General features: G+C 44.0%; 6 protein-coding genes across 6 annotated transcripts; 2 read left to right on the top strand and 4 right to left on the bottom strand.

Moving 5' to 3' along the window:
- Positions 1 to 1,580: 1,580 nt before the first annotated feature.
- On the bottom strand, positions 1,581 to 4,620 carry PHALS_00102 (Uncharacterized conserved protein; the record flags this gene model as incomplete). The annotated part of the gene is made up of 9 exons (XM_024727859.1): positions 1,581 to 2,573; positions 2,639 to 3,079; positions 3,154 to 3,408; positions 3,486 to 3,599; positions 3,660 to 3,749; positions 3,815 to 3,908; positions 3,967 to 4,154; positions 4,233 to 4,385; positions 4,450 to 4,620. 9 exons carry the CDS (start codon positions 4,618 to 4,620, stop codon positions 1,581 to 1,583), a joined length of 2,499 nt encoding a protein of 832 aa, XP_024572138.1.
- A 70-nt stretch (positions 4,621 to 4,690) lies between these two features.
- Positions 4,691 to 6,213, top strand: PHALS_00103 (drug metabolite transporter superfamily; the record flags this gene model as incomplete). Its single annotated transcript, XM_024727870.1, has 5 exons — positions 4,691 to 4,782; positions 4,841 to 4,933; positions 5,010 to 5,029; positions 5,087 to 5,195; positions 5,262 to 6,213. The coding sequence occupies 5 exons, from the start codon at positions 4,691 to 4,693 to the stop codon at positions 6,211 to 6,213; spliced, it is 1,266 nt and encodes a 421-aa protein (XP_024572139.1).
- A 301-nt stretch (positions 6,214 to 6,514) lies between these two features.
- On the bottom strand, positions 6,515 to 10,694 carry PHALS_00104 (Armadillo-type fold; the record flags this gene model as incomplete). Its single annotated transcript, XM_024727881.1, has 4 exons — positions 6,515 to 9,621; positions 9,685 to 10,038; positions 10,101 to 10,263; positions 10,323 to 10,694. 4 exons carry the CDS (start codon positions 10,692 to 10,694, stop codon positions 6,515 to 6,517), a joined length of 3,996 nt encoding a protein of 1,331 aa, XP_024572140.1.
- A 182-nt stretch (positions 10,695 to 10,876) lies between these two features.
- PHALS_00105 (cytochrome c peroxidase) lies at positions 10,877 to 11,893 on the bottom strand (the record flags this gene model as incomplete). Its single annotated transcript, XM_024727892.1, has 1 exon — positions 10,877 to 11,893. One exon carries the CDS (start codon positions 11,891 to 11,893, stop codon positions 10,877 to 10,879), a length of 1,017 nt encoding a protein of 338 aa, XP_024572141.1.
- Positions 11,894 to 13,175: 1,282 nt separating this feature from the next.
- Positions 13,176 to 13,490, top strand: PHALS_00106 (uncharacterized protein; the record flags this gene model as incomplete). Its single annotated transcript, XM_024727903.1, has 1 exon — positions 13,176 to 13,490. The coding sequence occupies one exon, from the start codon at positions 13,176 to 13,178 to the stop codon at positions 13,488 to 13,490; it is 315 nt and encodes a 104-aa protein (XP_024572142.1).
- A 5,830-nt stretch (positions 13,491 to 19,320) lies between these two features.
- Positions 19,321 to 19,665, bottom strand: PHALS_00107 (uncharacterized protein; the record flags this gene model as incomplete). The annotated part of the gene is made up of 2 exons (XM_024727915.1): positions 19,321 to 19,384; positions 19,463 to 19,665. The coding sequence occupies 2 exons, from the start codon at positions 19,663 to 19,665 to the stop codon at positions 19,321 to 19,323; spliced, it is 267 nt and encodes an 88-aa protein (XP_024572143.1).
- Between the last annotated feature and the right edge of the window lie 3,355 nt (positions 19,666 to 23,020).

A 23,020-nucleotide genomic window follows, 5' to 3' on the forward strand; every position in this document is an offset into this window, starting at 1 on the left:
GTAGACATCGCGTCTGTGTTCTTGCCATGCGACCCTGTTGCTGACAATGCGCTGCGCGGTATTCGGTTACCGAGAGCTTGGGCAGCGCTTCCCTTGAAGGAGCGGACGCGCTGTCCGAAGTTGCACCGCGTGCAAGAGACGAAGAAAAGCTCTGCCTGCGGGCGTTCTCGGAACCAGCGAGGCTGGGCGTCTTTCATGTCATCGAGACAGGGCTCATCGAGTAGAAAATTCATGAAGAAGGTCCTGGTGATGTTGTGGTGTCTTAAACACGCGAATCTCATTCGAGGCAACAGTTGAATGTGAATTGTAGGTGTTCACAATCTCACACAATGGTTTGGCTTACGCAAGATGGTGTGACCACACAACGGCGTGGCTATACTCAAAAAGAAGTCAGTACGTGGCTGGCTGTAAGTAGTTATACATTTAATTAGGTCTTGCTATATAGATAAAAACCTATAGATTTAGATGTAGGCGGTTTTGCCAAAAATGAAATAAAAAATACAGTTGACGTTATAAACGGAAGCGTTAATTAGCCTTGGGTAAAGGTGATGGTTACTCTTGAGGTATGTCCACTACTCTCGTACTAGTTTTCAGTATAGAACGAAGGTCAGCGACCTTAGCTAAGCTTCCTCTAAACGAAAGAGCTACGACAGCCCCGCTGCATCGACTGTACGAATGAGAGTGTCATTCGTAAGCATATGTTGAGGCGCGAAAGCAATCCAGCTCGCAAGTTGATTGGTTGCTACTTTGGTGGAAAGACTTTATCTGGTGGTATGGAGATAATCAAGACCTACTGCTTTGTCAAGGCCAGATCTCACAAGGCTTTCACCCCCTAATGGAGGCTGTAACAAATGCTCGATGAGAGAGCGATGTTGATAAGACTAAAGTAATGGCTACAGAGATGATGACGCTGGTAAGTAACAGTGCTATTGGTCGATCTGGCATGGATATGAGCAAGCACAAAGAAGTTAAGTACGAGTCGAGCGACAAAGCTACAAAGAACAAGATCGAACACTTTACCTTACTTGGTCTCCAGAAGTTTAATGATGCGTGTGAAATCACAATAAAGAAGCGCCGACTCAATTTTAAGAACCCAATCCATTTGTCGGCTGCTATCTTAACCTTGCTAAGCTACGCATGCCTCAGTTTTACTATAAAATTTTTCTGCTTTGATTGCATTGACTTCCAGTATCAACAGAAAGACACTGATTCGGCTCATATCGCTTTCAGCTGTGATGATCCGTTTCAAGACTGTATCAAGCCTGAACTACGAGCCCACTTCATGGAGCATAAATGCGATTAGTTCCCACGCGACTACAACACTGAGGTAATTAAGTTTGATCGCCTTACATCCAGTTCCGATATTTGTTTGGGGGGGACAAATACTCGTGAAGGAACATATACTTCCTAGTAATAAGACCTTTGTGTATTTGAAGCGATAATGTTTCTAACTCATTTCTGTGCTACATAATTTAGCTATGCGCAATATTTGCACAACTGATAAGATAAAGATAAACTTTAACACCATGTCACAAAGCCAAAGAGGTGCATAACCTATGTAAATTTATCCAGCTTTTACATTACCCTCGACATGACAAAACTTGGGTGCTTTTAGTGCTTACGATGGCCACGACATTGCTCTGATCCATCAGTATGTCTTCAACCGCACGTCCACGAGCAGTGGACAAAAGATCCGACAAAAGACTCTCCATTTCTTCTTCAGGCTCTCCAATAGCTACAATGTGCAGCAATGTACTACGCAGGAATTCGGCATTCACCTGAATTTGCTGTAACCCAAATTTTGAGACCTCAATCAACCGCACATATTCGCTAAAAGCCTTTACGCACATCTTGAGCATTGTCTGAATAAAAGCATCCGTTGTAAGCTCAAGCTGGGAGGGAAATATGTCAACTTTCTGAGCGAAAAGTCGATCAACGTCGAGCTGCATACCAGATGGCGCGCTGGTGACTGCTGCGTTGCGAGATCGCAAGGCACTCGCTCGTCTTCGAAAGTCACGGCTAGTTGTGCGGGTATTTTTGCTTATGAATACACTTTGGGTGTCACCAAGTGCCAACGCGACTTCTTTACCAATTCGAAACGTAGCTTCAACGACTGCGACCATCATTTCTTGTACACTCCTTGGTTCATCATCCATATCAGCCCACGACGTAGCAGCCACACCATTGTAGACAAGGAGACACAATTGATTACCATAGTGCTTTGCAACGTGCAGAAAAAGCTCATTCGATGACTCACGAGTTACTTCAACCATGTGCGTCACATCTTGCTGGCTCATTCGATGATTATCCATCGACTCGTTAAAAGGCAGAGAAGAAGGTGCCGGCATACACTCAATGAGGCTACGTACGCATTCCCCAATCCCTTCAGCCGACAGCTCTTGACACATGCAACCCAGAAATAACAAAAATTGAGGAGTAGACTCTAGCCACGGAATGAGGTTATCGTAAGCTCGACCTTTAAAAGGTACTTTTGCCTGGGTGAAAGCGCGCTTTGGCTCCGCATATTGTAGCACTGCTGCATTGAACCATTTTAAAAAATCGTAAAATTGATTCTGCATGTTCACAAGCACATTAGTTGACCTTGGTCTATGAAAGTAAGAAAAAGTCCAAATCCTACCTGGACCAAGTTTGAAAAGAGACGACTAAATTTGGAAAGAATGACGAATCCAGTTTCCATCATTGGCTTCATTTGAAAAAGAAATTTCTGCATCATATTGGTCAACATTCTTGCGGACTGTTGTGCTAGTGGACGGACACTCCTTCCACCGTCATGTGTGCTTCGCCCCAAACTGCAAACATCTTTGTGATAAGTGACAAAAACCTCGCCGGTATCCTTACGTAATTTACGAAAGATGCTCTCGATTTGGAAGCCCACACAATCTTCGACAGTTTGAGTCGCACTTACAGCCAGTCCACACATTGGAATAGCGCGATCTACTTTGTTCACTTGCGAAACAAATTGCTTCATTACGCGCATGAAAACATAGTACTCACTTTCGACGATCTCCGATGGCAGATCATCGTCCCCCATTACTTTAAATACTTCATCTCTCGTTCCCTAACGATACTCGACAAACAGTCGACATTAAATTAAGCTGAAATGTGTGATTTAATAGACCAACATGAACTCACGAAGTCTGTATAAGGGCGACGAAACTGAAGAACGCACTTGCTCGAGTACAGTGCAAACATTTCTTTGACGAAACTGAGAAATAAATCATCCCGAACTGCATTTGAAGACCTTCGCATCGCTGATAGTTTTTCGCGAGCGACTACCTCGGGCATAAAGTGGGCTTGATATACTGAGAATACTTGACTCATTTTCGTTAGCACATCAGCGTTAAATTGTTGCAGAAATTGAAGAACAGAGGAAGTTGATTCTTCTATCTAAGGAAAACACACGAGAAATCAAGGGTATGTGACTTATGGCCGAAAAATAAAATAGTGTCATTTACGATCACTACCTTCAGAGCAGCAACCGTTCGCTCAAAATACACTTGATGCCATTCAAGAAATTGGTCGCGAATTTCATCAGTGCACGCACCGAGTTGATGGAGAAGTATGACTGTATCGCAAAGCTAATCACAAATAAAAATGTCAGCCTTGGAGCCATATGCGAAGCGATGTACAGCATTGACCTCCTGAGACTCAAGCAATGGGTCAACCATTTGTTTCTTCAGCACCCTTACAAGCTGCTGTATAATTTTTTCAGCTTCCACTTGAATCGTCTATCAGATGATATATCATTGAGTCCCGCTATAAGATTAGTACGATTGAGTTCAGCTTTTTACACCTTAAATGAAGAGATATGCTCATATCTATCCAGGATCCGGCGAGCCAGCAGATAGTATTTAGTAGCGTTCGCATAATTCTTCTGCCTTACAGCACTATATTTCTTTATCAACCACATTATAAGCATCCAACATCCTGTGCATGACAACGTACGTATTCAATCTCTGTGGCAGATCAAAGATAAACTCGAAACGTTTAAGTAATCTTCGCACTCCTATCAGTTTCTCCACTGTAGAGCGATGTGGCGCCAACGCTACGTTGATACTCTCGCTCTTAGCCGTAATAATGTCCATACTCTTGACGACGCGTCCCACCTCCGCCTCCATACTTGCTACATTGTCCTGATGTAGTTTTAAATTCATATCGCGTCAAAAACTATAAAAAAAAGGATTGTCTTCGATCATGGCTACAGCTCGGACCTTCATCTTACGGATCGTGTCGGTGGCACTAATGAATTTGTTGTAATTTTCATACACAAGCATTTGCATATTGGTATCAAGTTCTTTAATCTCACGAATGAGCTGATCGTCGGTCGATAACAAGTCCTTTAACCCGCGGGTCTTCAGAAGTTCCTGCAGACAGCCGTTTAGAAATGGCTACATAATGGATTCATAGTGAAAAAGAATTCTAACTCACCTGAACGTATAAGTTCGAATCAAATCCAGGAGAGTCAATATTACGCAACTGTTCCTGCCGACTCTCTTGATCTTGTAATCCGTAGTAACTACTTAATAACTCTTGCATGCGATTCATACCATGGCTCTCCATGACAGATTTTTCACTCTTAACATATTTCTTGATTCTCATTGGCTCAAATCACTATATTTCTTAAGTAGCATTTAACTCTACGTTTTGTCATATTATCGTGGGAGTCACGATGGACTTAAAGCTGCTTTTGTGGGAATCGAAACTCGCAGTGGCCTTGTGTTTGCTCATTATGGCACGCTGTGTCGACCGTGTGCTGTATACGTACGTTACAATGTAGCAGTGTCATGTTCTGCATTGGTTTAACGTCACTTTTCTATAGACGAATCACATATGACTACACAGAGTTCCTTTGGTACTTTACGAACGTGATTCTTCCTATTGCTTTTTTGGTCTCATCCGCTCCCGTAGTGGCGTACGTTAAAATATTTGTATTGGTATTAAGAATGAAGTACTTACGTCGGTGTCTTGTGGATGCATACACTTTGTAGCTACAAGATTTACTATACTGGTAAGGATTGAGCTACCCTGTCAAGTTATCTTGTGTAAGATGTTAGTGCTTTGTCAGATGATATAACGCCCGATATGCGTAACTTTCCTCACTACAAATACGTGCTTATGGCTCTGTTCGATACACTTTACAATCTACTGGGCGCGTTTCCCACGCCTCACATCGGGTACGTAAAGTTTTATTTATCTTCTTGCCAGAGAAATACTTGGATTTAATTTCTCGTGATTCTCAGGGGAAACATGGCCAATGTGCTAAATCAGCTCAATTTGCCGTTTAATATGGTGCTATCTTACATATTTCTACAAACGCGCTTCAAACGCGGCCATATCTTGGGCTCAATTTTGGTCCTATATGGTGGTATGGTCAACATGATTCCCGTCTTGACTGGGCAAGACACCGCAAATGCACCCGATCCAAGCGCCGGATGGATCACGCTGTATATTGTGTCTCTAGTACCAGCCGCAGCATCGAATGTGTACAAAGAGATCGGACTTAAGGACGTGGATCTCGATATCTGGTACGCTAATATCTGGATCAGCTTTTATCAGCTCCTTATTGGCTTTGCAACGATCTGGACCGTGAGAATCAAGGCGTTTAGCGATCCTCCCGTGCCTTGGACAGACTTCCCATCGTATGTTTGGAAGGCTCATGAGTGTTTCATTGGAAATGAAGTTGAACTAAATGGCAAGGATCTACCGTGTGACTCGGGGGTCTTCACAGTCTTTCTCATCTTCATTGTCTTTAACACCATTTACAACCAGCTCATGTTGTACATCTTCAAAGAAGGCAGCAGTGTGCTCTTTGTCGTGTCGTCAGCCGTGGGCCTTCCACTCACTGATCTCCTTTACATGATTCCATTACTTACAGGAAAATATGCAAGCCAAGCGTTCACTATCTACGATGGCTTTGCATTATTTGTCCTCGTCATGGGATTGCTGGTATACCATTCCGAAAAAGAAGAGCGCAAGCGCGGCGCAGATTCAGTCGAAAAGTCACCCATGTACGCGTCACCATCGCTTCAAAAGACGCACCTCATGCGAAAGCGCCGTGGTAAAGTCGTCTATCGCCAGAGCCCAATGATTCGTCGAACTGGAAGCAATGGTGATATCTCGCAGCGGCTTTTTGCTCGCAATGCCGTGAAGACCACCTATGGTTCCAATGAAAACGGTGGCTTTAATCCTTAAAACTTATTTGAGTAAATGAGACGGTAGCGACACGATTGTGTCAGGCACAGTTCTGCTTTATTCGTGAATCGGTCTTTGTTGTATAACTTTTGAAGCTGGTTACAAAACTTGTTGATGGCGTGTAGGTTAAAAGGGCAAAGATTGTATTTGTAGTTTCAAATCGTCTTGATCACGGAAAGCTCTTTTCAAAAGTTGCGATTGGCCTTAAAGTTTGTGCAATGACTTAAGCAAGTTGTTAGCCGAAATAATGTAGCTGGATTAACCTTCCGTAGATTGTTGCAAGTCTGTCCAACGTTAAATTCTATGGCGTGTTGAAAAGCGGATCTAGCATTAAGCAGTGAGCAAAATTCTTGTCTCGCTTTTTAGTGTTTAACATTGACCTAGTCATAATATTGTGGGGAGATCTAGGTAAAGGCAACGATTTCATGTTTCCTGGTGGTCGTGTCATTGCAATATTCACTCCGTTCGAATTCACAGGTGATTTACATCCTTTCTCAAGCACAAAAACAGAGGGTGCATTTATTGAATAGCCAGAAGTAGCTGAACCAGCTCCTCTAGCCGCTTTCCAGGTCTTGACCTCATCCAAATATGCATCTGAAGATTTTGGCACGCTGGGCATTGAAGCATGAAGCTTGTAGTATTTCGAACTTGGGCACGACGTCAGTGCTGCACTAAATTTATCTGCAACGTTTGATTTGGAACAATGTTCTTGACGCTGCTCTGCATATAGTCGCTGCTGATGCTCATTAATATAAGCCAAGGTATCTCGAGCAAGTTCCCCGACCGATGTCTTGTCCCGCAACGTCATAATTTTGTTTTCCAGCTCCAATTTGTAATCAAATGCAATCTGTTTGATTCTATCCATTAACACTGTTGATGGTACTTCATCATCAGTGTCGGACGGTTGCTTGGTCTTGTCCACTAACTTTTCATCAAAATAGGTTCCTCTTACGCTCGAAAGATAGCTATGAAATCGCCCATGGGGATACGACGCAATTGATCGAATTATAGTCACTGCGTCGTACTGCAGTGACTCAAGGTTGACATTCAGTGAGCACTTAATGGCAAGGTATGGAAACAGCAAAGCGACGATATCAAGTGCCACCACGCGGGGAACACAGACAAGAACATTTTGACTAAGAGCTGCAATAGCACCGATAGAATTTACCAGAAGCCTCCATTTCGTCACATCATCGTTGTTTTGTTTCGATGAAAAGTCCAGAGTAAGTCGAAGACTTTGATGTTGCTGAAGTATTTTTGCTAGCAAGTCTAACACTCGAAAATGTACAAAAAGCTCTCCTGCACTCCCTTCAACAGCATTAACCACCGCAAGCCGAGAAATGACGACCGCAATTTCGCTTTTGCATTCGTCGTCACACTTTTGTAAAATCGGGTGCTCCATCTGCAATCGCTTGAGCAAATGAGGTAACACCTGAGCACGCATGATCCCACTGCGCCCCTTTGCAACTGAACAGAGCTTGCCAAAAAGCGAATACAGTGAAGCTGGTACGTCAAGGAGTTCGTGATTGTCATGCGATACCTCCGACTTTGGTCCAAACGTTTTCGGCGAAGATGCTGGTGGTCCAATCGAAATGGGATTGTCAGGTAAGTGAATCAAAGCTATCTGCAAACATCCTTGCATAAGCATCATATGGCATGCTGAGTTTGTGCACGCTAACCGACTCAGAGCTACGCAACACGCACTAACAAGGTGAATGTCGGCATATCTGTCGCGTAGTATCCGCAAAATGGCTGGACAAACCAGCTTAACGAGTTGTTCCAGTTTAGCCTGGGCGTATTTTCCATCCGGATGGGTTTCGTAAAACTTGAGAAACTTTTCACGAGCTCGTTCACCATATGGCAACGGTCGGAGATATCCCATGAGTTCCACAGCAGCAACAACTTTACGACATTGTACATGTGCAATGCTTCCTGCGTCATTTGAAGGTCGAATAAACGCAATCAAGTCTTCTAGTACATGCAATCGAAAAATGACCTCGCAGATCAAAGCTTGTGGCAACTCAGGTACCTGAAAGGAAGTGCTAGACGGTTGAAGTCGTGCTTCTAACAACTTGCTCGGACATCGCGCTAGTCGGCTCAAAGCCTTGCATGCTTCTAGCGATCCAAGTTCATGGATCAAGTAATCGTTCGATGAGCTTTGAGCCACAAAACCTTCGACTCTATCCAGGCGATTGCATTGGATCGAAAGTGCAAGATAATTGACGATATCTTCACTAAAGCACGCTTGAGCGACTGGAGTTACTGTAAAGAGACGACCGAGAAAGATACAGCTGATGTTACGCTGACGAGAATTTTGTATCGATGACCCCAAACAACTTGGTGACACTTGAGTGATGAATTTTAACATTATCAGCAACACATTAACGGATAATAGAAAGGATGCAGACCTTTTCATGGAGGTCTTATCTTGCATGGCTAGGTCCAGTAGAAGATTATAAAGTGCGTCGATCCGTTCTTCAAAGGTGCTTAAGGTTGCCAGTGCTGTGGTTGGTTTTGTTTGCCGAGCTAATAATGTGCACCCGATAAGTCCCATTATATAGGCCATACGAGACTCACATGCTTCGAAAGTGGGTTGACACCATTGGATGAGACACTGCACAGCACCTGCAATCGTAAACCCGTGTCGGACATCTGCATGGCTCGTTAGCTCGTAAAACAAATTCGCTGTAGCTTGTGCCACCACTACATTAGGATCTTTCAAACACTGCAGTACTACTTCAAGTTGTCGACCTCCAGCTCGCGTCAATGCGTCAAGCAACTGTGAAAAGCCCATGGACCGTGTCAGCAGACACAGAGTGTCCAGTGCCTGGGCTCGAAGGGCATGTTCTTCGTCTCGACAGCAAGTAAGGACCTTGACCAACGTATCAAAAACTGCAGCAATGAGCAGAAATTGACAAGCTGCTGATTTCAGCTTTCGCATCAGAATAATCCGCTCTTCTTGGCTCGGCAGGAAATTGTGACTGTTTACAGTTGAATTTTCTTTTACAAGAAGACTTGAACATGCACTGTAGGAACTGAGTAGCGGATCCCATTGTTCTGTCGCCACATGAGCTTGGGAGGCTATAGCATGTAGCAAATTAAGCGAACTCTGAATTGAAGTGACAGCAAAATTACAATCACTACATGTTTGCAACGTGCGCGTCAGGTCCACTTGCACTCTCTGCACAATATTGCATTGGAGAATATTTACAATGTGTTCATTTCTATGGCCTTCGAGAATACTCGCAAAAATTCCTTTCACCAATTCAATGGTCTCACGATTCTGGCGTCGAGTAATCAACGCGGCCAGGTATACGAGCAAGCCTGAGCTGAGAATTTGTCTCTGATCTAACAGCACCATCCGACGGATCCTTTCAGGCTTTAAGTCAGCTTGACGCCTCAGCTTTACTAAATGATACAGAATGGTGATATACGCGTGTACAACACCAGGGATTTCTTCAGGCCCAATACCTTCTCGAAAAAGCTTAAGCTTATGACGTAATTCGACCAGTTTTATCATGTGCATCGAGTGAAAGCGACTTTGAACGATTAGATCGTAATTCTGCCGATCCATTGCGCGCCTGAACAACCTGCCACGCCAGTGATGCTGTAAAATTTGAGCGCAGACCTCGGTTTCACGCAGTAAAGAAGCTATGATTTTGCTCACCACGTTTTCATTTGACAGAACATGAGCAAACCATTCGGCGAGCACAGCAACTAGCTGAATCATACGAAAGATTTTGATATTATTCGTGCCTTTTGTAAACGTGCGAAAAGCTTTGCTTGCCAAACCTGGTAACGAGATTTCAACATGATTCTTTGCGTCTTAAATGAAGCACATCAAAGTTATCGCTTATACTTCATTCAACGAGCATGAACGTACCCACCTTCATGAGTTTTCAGTAACCTTAAAAGCATAGAAATGGCAAGCTCGCGTCGAAAATCATCGTCAGAATGTTCGATTTGTGCATATAAAGTCTCGATTGCAGTCTGTATCTTGGTCGAGTTCCACGCACGTGTATCCCAATCCTGGTCCATTAATATAGTAGTCTAGATAACGCCACGAGACTTGAGTTTACTATTAGCACATGTTACCATTTTCAACGTACGATTCGCATTTCTGTCTCTTTGAAGTCTTCTTCCACTTCTATAACTTTATTTGAGTCTAATTCAGTCGACTGACTTGGCATTGAAAGCTTTGGATACTTCTCGGGATCTAAATATTCCTGTGCCCTCTTTGTGGTTTCACGAAGTATCAACACTCTCCGACCCACATCCTTAAGATGCTCATTCGCTGCAGTATTCTGCGGACGTTCAAGTTTAAGCGTCGGTATCAATTGCTGTTGCATCGCGTACACGCGCTGAGCCTTTGCATTAGTTTCCACTGTACGGTCGGTTGCAGATCCACGTTCATCCTCCCAAGGGTAAGTTTTCTCATATTGCAGAGTCCCGTCACACCGTCGAGCATCGACATAGCTCATGTTTGCTACTGTTAATTACGTGCACTAACTATGCCAATAATAGCAGGGTACTAGCTTTTACAGATCTAAAAGAAGATTGCGACACATATTCACGTAAAGTACTTTATTCAGCTCGAGCTTACTCCTTTGCACAAGAATAATCAGAAGCGTACAAATTTGAAGCTTGTACCTCTCAGTTGTGTTTAATTGCCACCAAAAAATCGACGCCATCCCGAAGTTTGAGGAAACTTGACGCCGTTTTCCGTGAGCTTAACAAAAGCTTTTGAAAAGTCCTTAAACCACAAATCCTCGTTTTTTGCATATAGTTCGACGTACTTTTTAAAGTTTGGGTCCTCAATCAGCACCATGTCACTCGGTAGCATCATGAGGTTACCAGTTGGATCCTCATACTGCATGGGACCATTCCACTTTTTTACGGTCCACTTATTCTCGAGTAACTCACGGAAATACATGTTCGAGAACGTCCACTCGGCATTGGTCCATGGGCCGCTGTAGCCACTGCGCGAGGGGTAACAGCGTCCAATGGCATGCGCACCCACAAGCGCCACAATATCGCGGTCATCAAAACCCATGCGATAGAACACGTCGCGTACGTGCTGCGCAGTTTTTTCCTTGCTTCCCATATCAGCGTTAGGAAGTCGGTCATCGGGCGTCTGAGTAGGCTCGTTGCCACTATTAGCATCAGGTCGGCCAACGCGAAACGGGATCTCTGGACCTCCCATCTCTTCAATCATGGTCACGCCTGCTAGAATATACAAGTCGGCGTACGTGATCTCAGGATGGTTTTTTTTTACCTTTTCCAAAGCCCGAATAGCGAGATGCAGACCTGCATTACCACCATGATTTATCTCCGGTTCAAAACGAATAGTCCCTCCCGTAGATCCTCCGCTGTTATCTTTGGCCGAGTACGTGCCACTCGAGTGCCACGCGAGACGCACTAAAGTAGGACCCATGGAGTTGTCGTCATCAAAGATGTCGATAATTTCTTTTTTAATGGCGTTTAGGTCCACAGTCTTTTCACGCGCATTCACCATGTCGGTGAGAGCCAAGCCACTCACGGCCGCGACACCAGCGGCGGCAAGCACGATGGCGCTCGGCTGCTTATTTTTAATGGATGTACGCAGCCGAGAAGTGGCGAAGCTGCGTGTCGTGGAGGCAGCAGATGCGCGGGTAGCAACGAGGACAGCACGGCGGAACATGGCGGGGGTTAATATGATTTGACGAATAAAACAAAGATCTTGCTGGAAGGTTAGTAAATGTAAACCGGCAGATTAAAAAATGAAGGACAGAGAGCTACAAGAACTCATTCATATTTCTATACATTTGGTGCAACAGGGTTGCTGTGCTGTGACTATGAGTTTGCAATGATAAATGTATAGAGGATAGGGTTTCATGCTGTAATTGCCGTAATCGTCGATAAGGTAGCATATTTGTATCGGCTATTAATATTACGTTACACCCCCATTTTATATATTAGTAGATTAGCATCGTGGTTCATCTGGTGGATAAATAAATAAAAGTGACTGTCAGATATGGCACGAGAAGGTGTGGAAGTCTGTCTTCCAGCTCCTAACCAGCGTCAATATACGAATCTAACTTCACTTCTGTACACCACTGATACCGACTTGACTACAAGCTCAGACACTACAAATGGCATAAAGTGTTATCGTTTACCTACTTCGTATAGTGAGGAATAGGTAGCGAATTGACGAAGTCTCCTCAGCGTTGTACTTCATATTGTATAAAATGTCCGAAATGGAGGGTCAGCTAAGTTAAATGGGCAGCTTATCGGCGACAACAGTTGGTACTTCGAATAATGGTTTTAAGAGTACTAAGACTAAAAATAATTGTATAGATAATAACCATAACAATAAATCCCTGTGTACTGCACAGCATGAGGCTTCACTCCACGGATCTCTCTTCTTCGGAATATCAATCACCTCATTTTTACCAATACTTGTCATGATATTTCATTATAATACTTCAATACTGTTAGCAAGATGACGTCTCGACAGCAGTGTTGAGCTTCAAGAATTGTAAGCCAACGCCAGACATGTGTCCTGTATTTGTATCCAGTGATGTGACAGAGAGGGCATACATCAACTTGTAATAAATCCAGTAGAATGTATATGGTAGGAAATTTTAGCATAACTACAACCTTTAATATTTCACTTTGTCTTTGACCTTTCATTGATTGCTTCCTCGCTTGGCTCCACGCAATCAATATTTAAAGACATTTTTCGTGAGCCACAACGATCGCTAGTTTTATATGAAAACTAACATCACGAATATTTCTGACGAAGCATTGGTCGGTCATTTATTATCCTCTGCTATCGGCTACAAGTAGTTTCACACACAGAGCCTTAAAAATTGAAATTTGGGGTGCAATGTTCTGGTGGGCGGAACAAATTTTTTTGAGGAGATGGACGAGATACTACAATCGAGGTGTCATGTCGCGCTCACTCCACAAACTATGTATTGATGCGCATCAAAGCATGTCTGCAACAGGTCGAAAACTTGCTAGTATTAATACGGAAATGCCCCTCGACTCAACCCAAACCAACACGCGATTTAGCTCAAGGTTACATTTTGCGCAAAAAAACAAGTTTTTTTCTTGTGATGGAGGCCTATCGCAAAACATTTGTTTGGAGTTTTGTGCCAGCTTACATTTTGAAGGAAAAAATGTCGAGAGTCAGGCAGTGCGATATCAAATTAGTACTCTACTATTGTCTATTCTACATTTTTGGTGCATTTACGCAAAGCATATTACGAAGTTCACATCGCACCTCTGTGTAATTGTGAAAATATATAGATGTCGATGTGGTGGTACTCATAAAGATTGTAAGGCTTCGTAAAGAAGAGGTCGTGAGCCGTTAGCAGTACGTCAGGTCATGAAGACAGCTATATCATCAAATGTGAACACACGTGTATACTTGGTATAGAACTAATTTCATGTTCGTGTGGCTCGTGAGATGGTAGAGCAAGCTACATGAGTAGCGACTTTGGAGACTCTCTCGTATACTCCTTGGGGCAGCGCAACACCCAAATTCTGTGCATTTGTTATCGTGGCCACAGCGGTCCGTTTAGAGTCTTGATTGACTCCGGCGCGTCGCGTAACTACGCGCGGAAGCAAAGTTTTTGCTGAAAACCTTTCGGGTGCACTAGATATAAGCAACGTATTTATCTGAGTGAAGTTGACGACTGGTGCGGTGGCCACCGCGGAGGAAACTATGATTGATCTTCAACAGATGTATGAAGTCTTCAACTCGAACAAAGTGTTTAAAGTCCTCGATATGGACAAAAGGTATGACCAGATTTAGGTGTACCATGACTTGAGAATTATGAGTTATCTATCGATTGGCGATCAAAAACGATTGGGAGTAGCTCTATCTCAAATTACTGAGCAGCCCAATGGTACCCACGTTTAAAGTACCTGATCCTTGTGTACCGTCTTCGATCTTGGTTCAGTGGAACGTCGGACCTCTCGCTCAAAAATATCAAGTTTCAGTAGGCGCGTGGCGGTTTACTGGGAAGAAGTGGGCTTAATTGTATCACATGGCGGTCGTATTCCGTCAATAGGACTCTCTTCCGTCTAAGAATGGTGGGCCTCAAGCTCAGGAATGCTTGTTGTTGGTATCGACGTCAAGAGACATCGCTCGGCCTGTCAAATAGAGCAGACTGCTCGAGGAAGCATTGGAGATGGCAATTAAGGGTACGATTTCAGTTTGTCTTGTGACGAAAACACTTATAAACAAGCTATCCTTAGCATTCAGGTAAAGTTTGTGAACCTCGACAGCGTGGAATGTTGTCCGCTCTTGGACCTAGATTAGTATGCTATCTCATAACTGATATGGAGAGGCTCAAACACCATGAGCCATTAGTAGACGAAAGGCTGAAAAATTAGATATCACGCACTTTCTTCCTTGTGGAACCTTGACGACTGATGCGACCATTCTGCAAGAGAAACTTTCGACACGGGCGCAATGCTGGGGTAGTTTTCGTGTAGGACATGGCGTTGTCCAAAACTAAAACAACTTTATTGCTTAGATTTTCAATCAGAGCGTGAAATGAGACGAGAAAGATCAATTGTATACTGCGGTCGCCAAAGTTAATCTTTGTTGAGACCGAAAGCACATATGTATGTCGTGGTCTCCACAGTGTAAACAATATAAAACAGGGGCTGGTTGTTGTCACCTGTGCCAGGGCCGTTTGAAATAAACTGACTGTAACTTCTTAAAAAAAAGGATCAGTACCTAAAAAAATGATTTCTCTTTGTCATTATGTGATGTTTCTGCCGAGTCGGCAATACCATGTGACGCGTCTAGTGAAGCCCCACGGAAGATTGGCAAGAAACGGTTTCACTCGTGGATATTGTCCTAAGGGTCGTAAAGCATTTCGTTGCCGCTCAAGGCTCTCATGAAGCTGGTGGAAATATCCCCTGGCAAGACGGTGGACACCGAAATGGTACCTTCGATATCGGAGAAGATGCAATACTCGTAATATTTTATGGTGATTCTATCATAAGAGACACTGACAGTTATTTGCAAGAATCCAGCAGATTACTTCTAGCTTTTGTAGAATCTCACGACGTAGTGACGAGAAATCCGCCACACGTATCACACACGTAAAAGCAAGGAAATATTTTGGCGTCATTGATATGCAAATCAAAAAGCGAATTTGGTGGGAAAGTGAGTCTTCACAATCGGTGCAGACTTTCTGTATTAGAAAAGCTAACAACGAGAGGCGTGTTGTGCATAATAATCTATATATAACTACGATTTTTGTGCAAGCGCTATCTTTATGAAGAGAATGTTCTGCAGAAAAGTATGATCAACGACACTGTGTTTTGCAATCCAAACAACGTTGGTGAATATTATCGACTGCTCATGAAAGACAGCGATCTTTCTCTCACTGCGGTAACTACTTTGAGTGGGATGCTCTGAGAGTGTATGGCTATGCCTAAGGGAAGATTTGATGCACCAGCAGCTTTGATCGGCTGGTGGCTAGCGGTTTAAGCTATGGAAAAGGTTTTAATTCGGCGTTATCCGTCCATAGTTGTTCAGAGCATGGGAATGCGGTTGTTGAAACACATTACATAAATTAAATTAGTGCCTGGGTGTATGCGCATAAACTCTTTATTTGCCATTGAAGATAAGTGTGTCTTTGGCGCCGACAGAATCGCCTTTTCAATTTTGTTCTTTGAGTACAAAGTCGTCAAGCAGATTCTGCAAAGGTAAAAGTCAGTGTAGCTTGGTCATCACCTCTGCCCCAAAGAGCTTGAGAAAGTAACCTGGCCTCGACAAAACACCTAGCTATTACCTTGCAAACTATGCCGAAATATCACGACCCCTAACCAATCTTCTTAATCGGAATGTATATTGAGATTAGTTGCGGCGGTAGAGGCAGACTTTAAGTGCTTCGTTTGCTCTTCACATCCAGACCAGCCGTTACACATTGTCTGCAACGCTTCAGCCATCACAATGTGTTGTGTTTGCTACCAATGGATACAACGCGGGTAAACGCGTCTGTCCTCTCGCCAGCTCATAGCAATGAGCTCCTTGCAATAGTTGAATGACCTCGTCAAGTTCACGGAATACATGCTCGGGTCGATGCCGTTTGTGATCTGAATAGATCATGTGCCGTTGCACTAGGCAGCATCTTCACTGAGTCTTTCACCAAGATAGACAAGATAAATATTTTTTATTGCCGGATATACCGTGAAGGTAAGGTCCAAGCCGCGTCGGCTTCGTATGGAGGCGGATTGTTCGCCCCAACGATGAATTGGCACATGCCACAATAGTGACGTCGCCAGCTGAGGGTCAGACGCAACACCTGCTGCGCTGTTGAAAGATTTGTCGAGCAAAGAGTTTCAAACCTGAACTCAGTCACATTCCTGCGCTGCCGAGCTTCATTTGAACGCTTTCTGTATTACATCACTCACCCTCACAAAAAACTCAGCGCGTAGTGATGCATCACAATGAGGACGTCAAGTGTAGTGAACCGTTCGAGGTACATGATACCCTAATGTGCGATAACTTCGGAAGAAAAGGACAAACTACTTAGGAGATGCTATGTTGTCGCAGTCCAACATATATGATAGGGAAAGCGCATATGTATGCACGAATGATACTTGTAGGTGGGTTCGACCCTCGCCGCATGCGGTGGCATTTTTGGCCGGTCTGTCTACAACCTACGTCAAAAACTGTAGGCTAGCCACTGTTTTCATCAGACGCACATTGAAACTTACGAAAAGTGTCGACATAAGTGCTGGCAACCTAACGTATTGACTTCAATTTTGGATTCCAAAAGACGCGTATGGTAACACTTGAGATTTTGCTGTTCCGAAATATCTGCAGAGCGGCTCGTCTCGTTGCTTTTGGCTATAACAAAATGTTGCTCGACAAGATATCTTGCCAACATTTATTGCCGCAGCCATCGTACTGGGTAGAGATTAGTGCTTTACAGCTATGTTACTGCAAGCATTATTTAGGGTGCTTGACACCTGATTGGATACGTCAACATCTAGCAGTCCCCAAACAGACCAAAGATGGAGCACAGTAATTGCGTAGTAAATGATAGCTTACGCGAAGGGCCGCGGTGCTGGAGCAAACTACTCCCACTTACCTATTAAAACCATTGACCAAGGTGCGCTTGACACTGCCAAAAGGTGGCTATATCTTAGTGGGTAAAGGAATGGCGGTCAAATTTGACTTGGTGATGTAAGCTCATCTTCAAGTCTTAGTAAAAGTAGTGACTAATCTCACTAAAATTGAGCGTCGTGTGCAAGTTGCACAATCGATGGCTGAAAGCCAAGGTAAGTAAAATTTACACGGAAATGCCACTGGCAGGCGGAATATACACGAAAATGTCGCAAGCAATAAATTATTTAAAAAAGTGACCTATTTACACACGTAGTGTCTGCGATTTGTAGAATAAGTTGCGAACGCGCTACAACGAATTCCTTATTGTTGTAGCTAAGAAAGGATTGAGTTACTCTGTATAAGTTTTATCCAGAAAGCTAGCACACCCAGTGCTCTATGTGGGCTTACTGAAGCCATATCTCGATTCCGTTCTTTCAATCCAGTCAGACGTGATCACATATGTTGCAAACGAAGAAACCTCTCCAGAACCCTTTGTAGCTAATCTGCACTCTGCCCCAAAGCAGTCTGAACCACCGGTGCTTTTAAAAGGCAGTGTGATGGCGAATTCCAGAGAGCAAAAACGAGATGTAGCTTATTTCAGCCTAGGAAGCTTGCCAAGACTCAACGTGTCAACACAAGCTAGAGTGCTTACAAGTGAATGCTTCGGGATGGTCGACCCCCCGTTAATTCTCGAGAAGCAAGGGGTGGCCTACTTTCACGAGGAGTGTTAGGTGGTACTAGGGCTGTAACCAGTGCCTGGTTAGGTTGATAGGCTATACTCAGTCTAAGACTCGAAATACACCTTGGCAAGTTTGCCAGGGTATCGTGGCTATTTACGACCTGGCGCACCCTCGGCCGTCATCGTATTTCTGAAAAGAGGTAAAGTCGCCCGTCACTAGCGCGCTACCTACTAGTGGGGGGCGGTCGGCGGTCAACCTTGCGGTGGTCATGCCCATAGTCGGTAACTATCACAGCTGTCTTATGAAGACGATCGGCTGTGTGAAAGTCGGAACTTGAGGTGAGGGCTTGTCGCCTAGATGTCCGTGTCGTTATAAGTTGCAAAGTTGAACATGCGACGACTCAGTATTTCGCTTGGGCTGGCAATTTTGGTCTTAAGAACTGTGAGGTGGCGAAGCTTCCTGACTCGACGCGGGAGCTGAGTATAATACTCAAATGTATTCTCACTACCATCTATTTTTTAAGCTGCTCCCCTCATGCACATTACGCTGCTGCTACAAGCTCTGACAGTACTCAAGTGGAATGAGAACCTGTGGGGGTACGAAAACACTCGCGGATCAAGTTTCATGGGCATCATTTGCCGTGGAAGCGAGCGACAGATCAACATAAATAAACGTCTGAGATCTTCGCAGCGCGACAAGCAACTTTTTGACTGTCTCTAATCGTAATCGCAATGTGATGTAAGCAAGCGCCGCTGTGACCTTTGCGTTTGCTGTAAAGCAAGCCAGTATTCCTGAACCTGGTCCAGCTCGTTTGTGAAGTGCTGAACATCATCGTGGGTTTCACGGTACATTTCCGACCGATGGAAAAAGACACAAAGCTTATGAATAGTGCAGCGATGAGGCTGAGCGCAATGAGCGTTTCCTCTCCGACAATTGGGTAGGCCCATTATCGTCTGCTTGGTCGGAATGCGAAATGTCGCATGGATTGCAGTCATCGGAGAACACCTCGGCATTCGAGCGCGTTGGTCGCGAAGACCGCGCTTCTGTTGGAGAGTTGTTGAGCGATCTAACTCGGTGCACAGGAGAGGAAGTCCAATACCAGTACACTCAGAAGTGCAGGCGCGGTAAAATGTAGATTGTGAGGTAAAGCTCTAGGCGCAGCGGTTGTGCTTGGAGCAGTGACTGTTATACGCCCTGTCATGAAATAAATGTGAAGTACAGTGTGCTGCAGGAATGTCAGGGGGTAAGTACTGCAAAATGAGTAATGGCGGATCATAAATTTTACCCTGATGGAGCTCGGTAGAATTAAATGATATTTCTGTCGATGTCTCGTCGAGAATTTCCCGGAGATCGCTTGCCATTCTCGTGGCTGATAAAACTTCTGGCGAGCGCTTACTGCTTTTGCGCCTTAAGGTTTTGAATACACTATCCTCACCAATCCACGTACAGGTAAAAATTAGTTGAAATTGTGTTCAAGACCTGAGAAGTCGGTGTGTCTGCCGTTCTTTTACTGCCATATTCCGATCCAAACAGACCAATGCAGTCAATTAATATGCGCTCCAATGAAAAGGATACCTGGTCTAGACCTCTCGAGTCGGCGCGCATTGATAACGATATTTCTTTTGCACTATCGACGAAGACAGCCAACATACGTTTTGGTACAATTGATTTATCTAGCAAAAAAGTGCCCTTAACGAGTGTAAAATCACCCGTAACGAGCGGAGAATCGCTTCTATTTGCAGGCGAAAAGAGGTTTCACGAAGACGTCGGCTAGCATATTAATCACACAGTAAAAGACGAGAGGCCGTCACAATGCCGTTGTCGCAGTTAGCAGTTCTTTAAATGGATTATGTTTTCGAGGCTGTGGCCAGACATAGGAGACCTTTTAGGTTTTATGCTGTACAACATGCCAGACTTTGGGTCGCAGGTATGACTTCGATATAAAGTTGATTTTTTTTTTGACGACAAGATCATTTTTTGCCGTTGCATTGATACCGCTGCAGCGAACAAGCGTAAACCACACCAAGAGTGCTTTTTTCATCACATATTAGAGTCTACAGCCAAGAGAAATGTATACAAGGATTATTTGATTGGCGAGGTGATTCATGGCCATTTTATTATACAAGCAGCCTCTTATAATCAACTGGAGAAGGCAAGTTGCCTGCGACATTTCATCTGATAAAAGCTGTACAATCAAGCAGAGAGAAATGGAGTTTATTTATAACGTAAAGCCATTCAAGCTAAATGCGGTCACAGTAATCACAACATCATACCGAATGGAGTGAGTTAACGTGGGAGGAAGTTATTTCTAGGATATTGACACAGCGTACATGGCGTACTTTGTATTCAAGCGGTGACTGTGTCGTGAGATGACGAGCGGTGTAAGGTTGCACCCGATGCGATAGCAAAGGCATCGGAAGGCAAATGTCGAGCTTGAGTCCAAATCAGTACATATGGCTTTGAAAGGGCTTGAAAGCGAATATATTGTCGCCGTTACACATGGATCTGAAAAAACAAGCAGTGGCATCGTGTGTTGCTACAGAAAATTCTCCGGTCGCATAGATTGGCTTCATTATGTACCACGCTGAATCTAGCCTATAAGCTCTGATTCATTTTCATCATATAGACAAGACGGGTTAGGTCATGAAACTGACTTGGCGTCGGAACCAGATACTGCGTCACATGGTGATAGCCCTTGTGTGTCGCATATTTCAGCTTGGCTGCTGAGCAACTGAGTTTGGATAGGTTATACAAAGCTTCGAGCGTTACATATTTTTAATGTAAAGCTATCTATGCGCGTATCGAGAAGGTTCATACGAGAAAGTATGTATGACTGTCTCGATGAGGAGCTATATGGCACCAATTGCTGCACCATTTCGACAAGCTCGAAGTTTCTGGTAGTCCATAGTGATTGATCTGATTTCATTGCAATATTCGTTTTGTCAAAAGAAGATACAAATATCTTTCAAATCCTCGTCCAAGCCAACAACAAATGGTTGGTGTATGCTAGTACTATTGGAATATGAAGAAGACTATTTCGGTTTAGACGCTCAACCAGTCTCTATACCATCTCCGGTCACCGATAAATCAAGACGTTTCTTACACTGCTTGTGATGCTTTAATATAAAGCTGAGGATGCATAGCTTTATTACTATAAATTCTAACACCTCGTCGGCGAAGCAAATGCAGCTAACAAACGTAAGAAGCCATATGGCAATACCGTGATTCTGAACAAATCAAACAACTTAATGTCGCCGCAGCCATCAAAGAAGCGATTAGTGAGAGCTTTTTTTAGGTACCACAAATCGAGTCGTGTACATCGGGGCCTCCAACTTATGTTTAGAACGTCAAATTTATTCTAGCTGTAATCTTGAAACGTCAATTTACATCATATGGTGCAGTAATCTCTCGACGCACTGAAAAAACATAGTATTCGTTTTACTCATTCTCACTGAATAGTAGGAGGCATTTATTTCTTGACGAGAACTTACTTTTATGGGACTCACAGATAGAGGCAGTCTTAACAAACTTTTTATTCACCGATCATTTCGGACAGTGGTATCATATATGGAGATACCTCCTGCTTCTCAGTTGCACCAGAAGTTTTCCCTCTCACCGCGTCACCAATATTCCCTTATTGCCAAAATAATCTCTGAAGATATCATAATTTCGATAAACCAGCGCGAAGGTTTTTCGTAAGGGTCTGAAGCCTCGATACTACTTACTGCTGTTGTAAAATCTTGCCATGCATTTCGCAATTAACGACAAACTGTTGCATCTGATGGTGGTAATAAAAATTCCGCAGAGTTTTCGAACTGTCAACTAATGCAGCCGGGTTGCCGTTTAGTTTTAACAGAGGAAGTTTCGACTCAAAGAGTGTCGTTAACGAAGGATAATGATCCTCCAAGGGGGGTAAACTTTCATGTGGGATTCTCCTACCACATTATAATTGCCTCAGTACACCGCCTTGCGTCTACTGGGTATCAGCGTTTCCTAAACGAATAGGCTTTCGCCATGCCTCATTTGGATGGCCATGCGAAGGACTGGGCGATGACATGGAAAGTCAATCGTCCTGGTTAATTTAACACATGGCAAGAGTTAGAGAGGGCAAGGGATCGATGTTTTTTCTGCCGAATGTGGCGTTTCGACAACAGTCGAACTTTATTTTCATGCCGTCAAGACAACAGTACATTGTACGACTACCACGATCTGTACATAGTCGTACAGAAGCTTCGTGGGCTTCGTGGGCTTCGTGTCAGTATGGCAAGCGACCACTGCCAGAGACTGTGATTGTCACTATGTCTATGAAGGGACTCACTTATGACCCTACTAACGCTGAAGTCTTCCGACAGAGTCCAATGACTCTGAGGTATGCAATTATGATTGCATTGCGTGAGGACCACTGTCAACGTCAAGCACGTGGTCAATCGCTCATTCCGATGGAAGCAGTGACTTCTACTACTGGAAGTCCAAAACCGATGGATCTTATCGCGGTGCCTGCCCCGTAGGTAGAATATTTGCTGGCCTGGATGTCAACAATTTGGCCCCATCCTTCGTGATTTCCGCGTGGGAGACGAGCCTTTCAATACTATTCTCGTCTTAGTAGTTCCGAGCCACGTGGTACCAATATCACGAGGGACTGCGGTCATCACGATGTTGAGCCATCGCTGTAGCGATATCTATTTCTCGCTGCCAGAACGCAAGATTTTCATCTTCGTTTCTGCGAAAGTCTATTTTGTGGACCGTTCCATGTGTACCGACGGTGTTACCACCGCTTGAGGTGGAGGTGACAGAACCGGCGCCGGTATGTTCTGGGATAAAATCCCCAGTAAGTCTTTCTCATACGAAGCAAACTTGCTAAGCGTTGCGTTATCGCTTCTTGATCCAATTGAAGCATGTCGAAGTACGCCTGGAGCGTGCTTTCGTAGCTCTTTCGCTTAGAGGCTTCCGTAGCTCTTTGCTTAGAGGAAGCTTGGTTAAGGTCGGTGACCTTCGTTCTATACTT

The sequence above is a fragment of the Plasmopara halstedii genome, assembly GCF_900000015.1.
Source record: "Plasmopara halstedii genome assembly, contig: Scaffold_110, whole genome shotgun sequence".
NCBI classification, from domain to species: Eukaryota; Oomycota; class Peronosporomycetes; order Peronosporales; family Peronosporaceae; genus Plasmopara; species Plasmopara halstedii.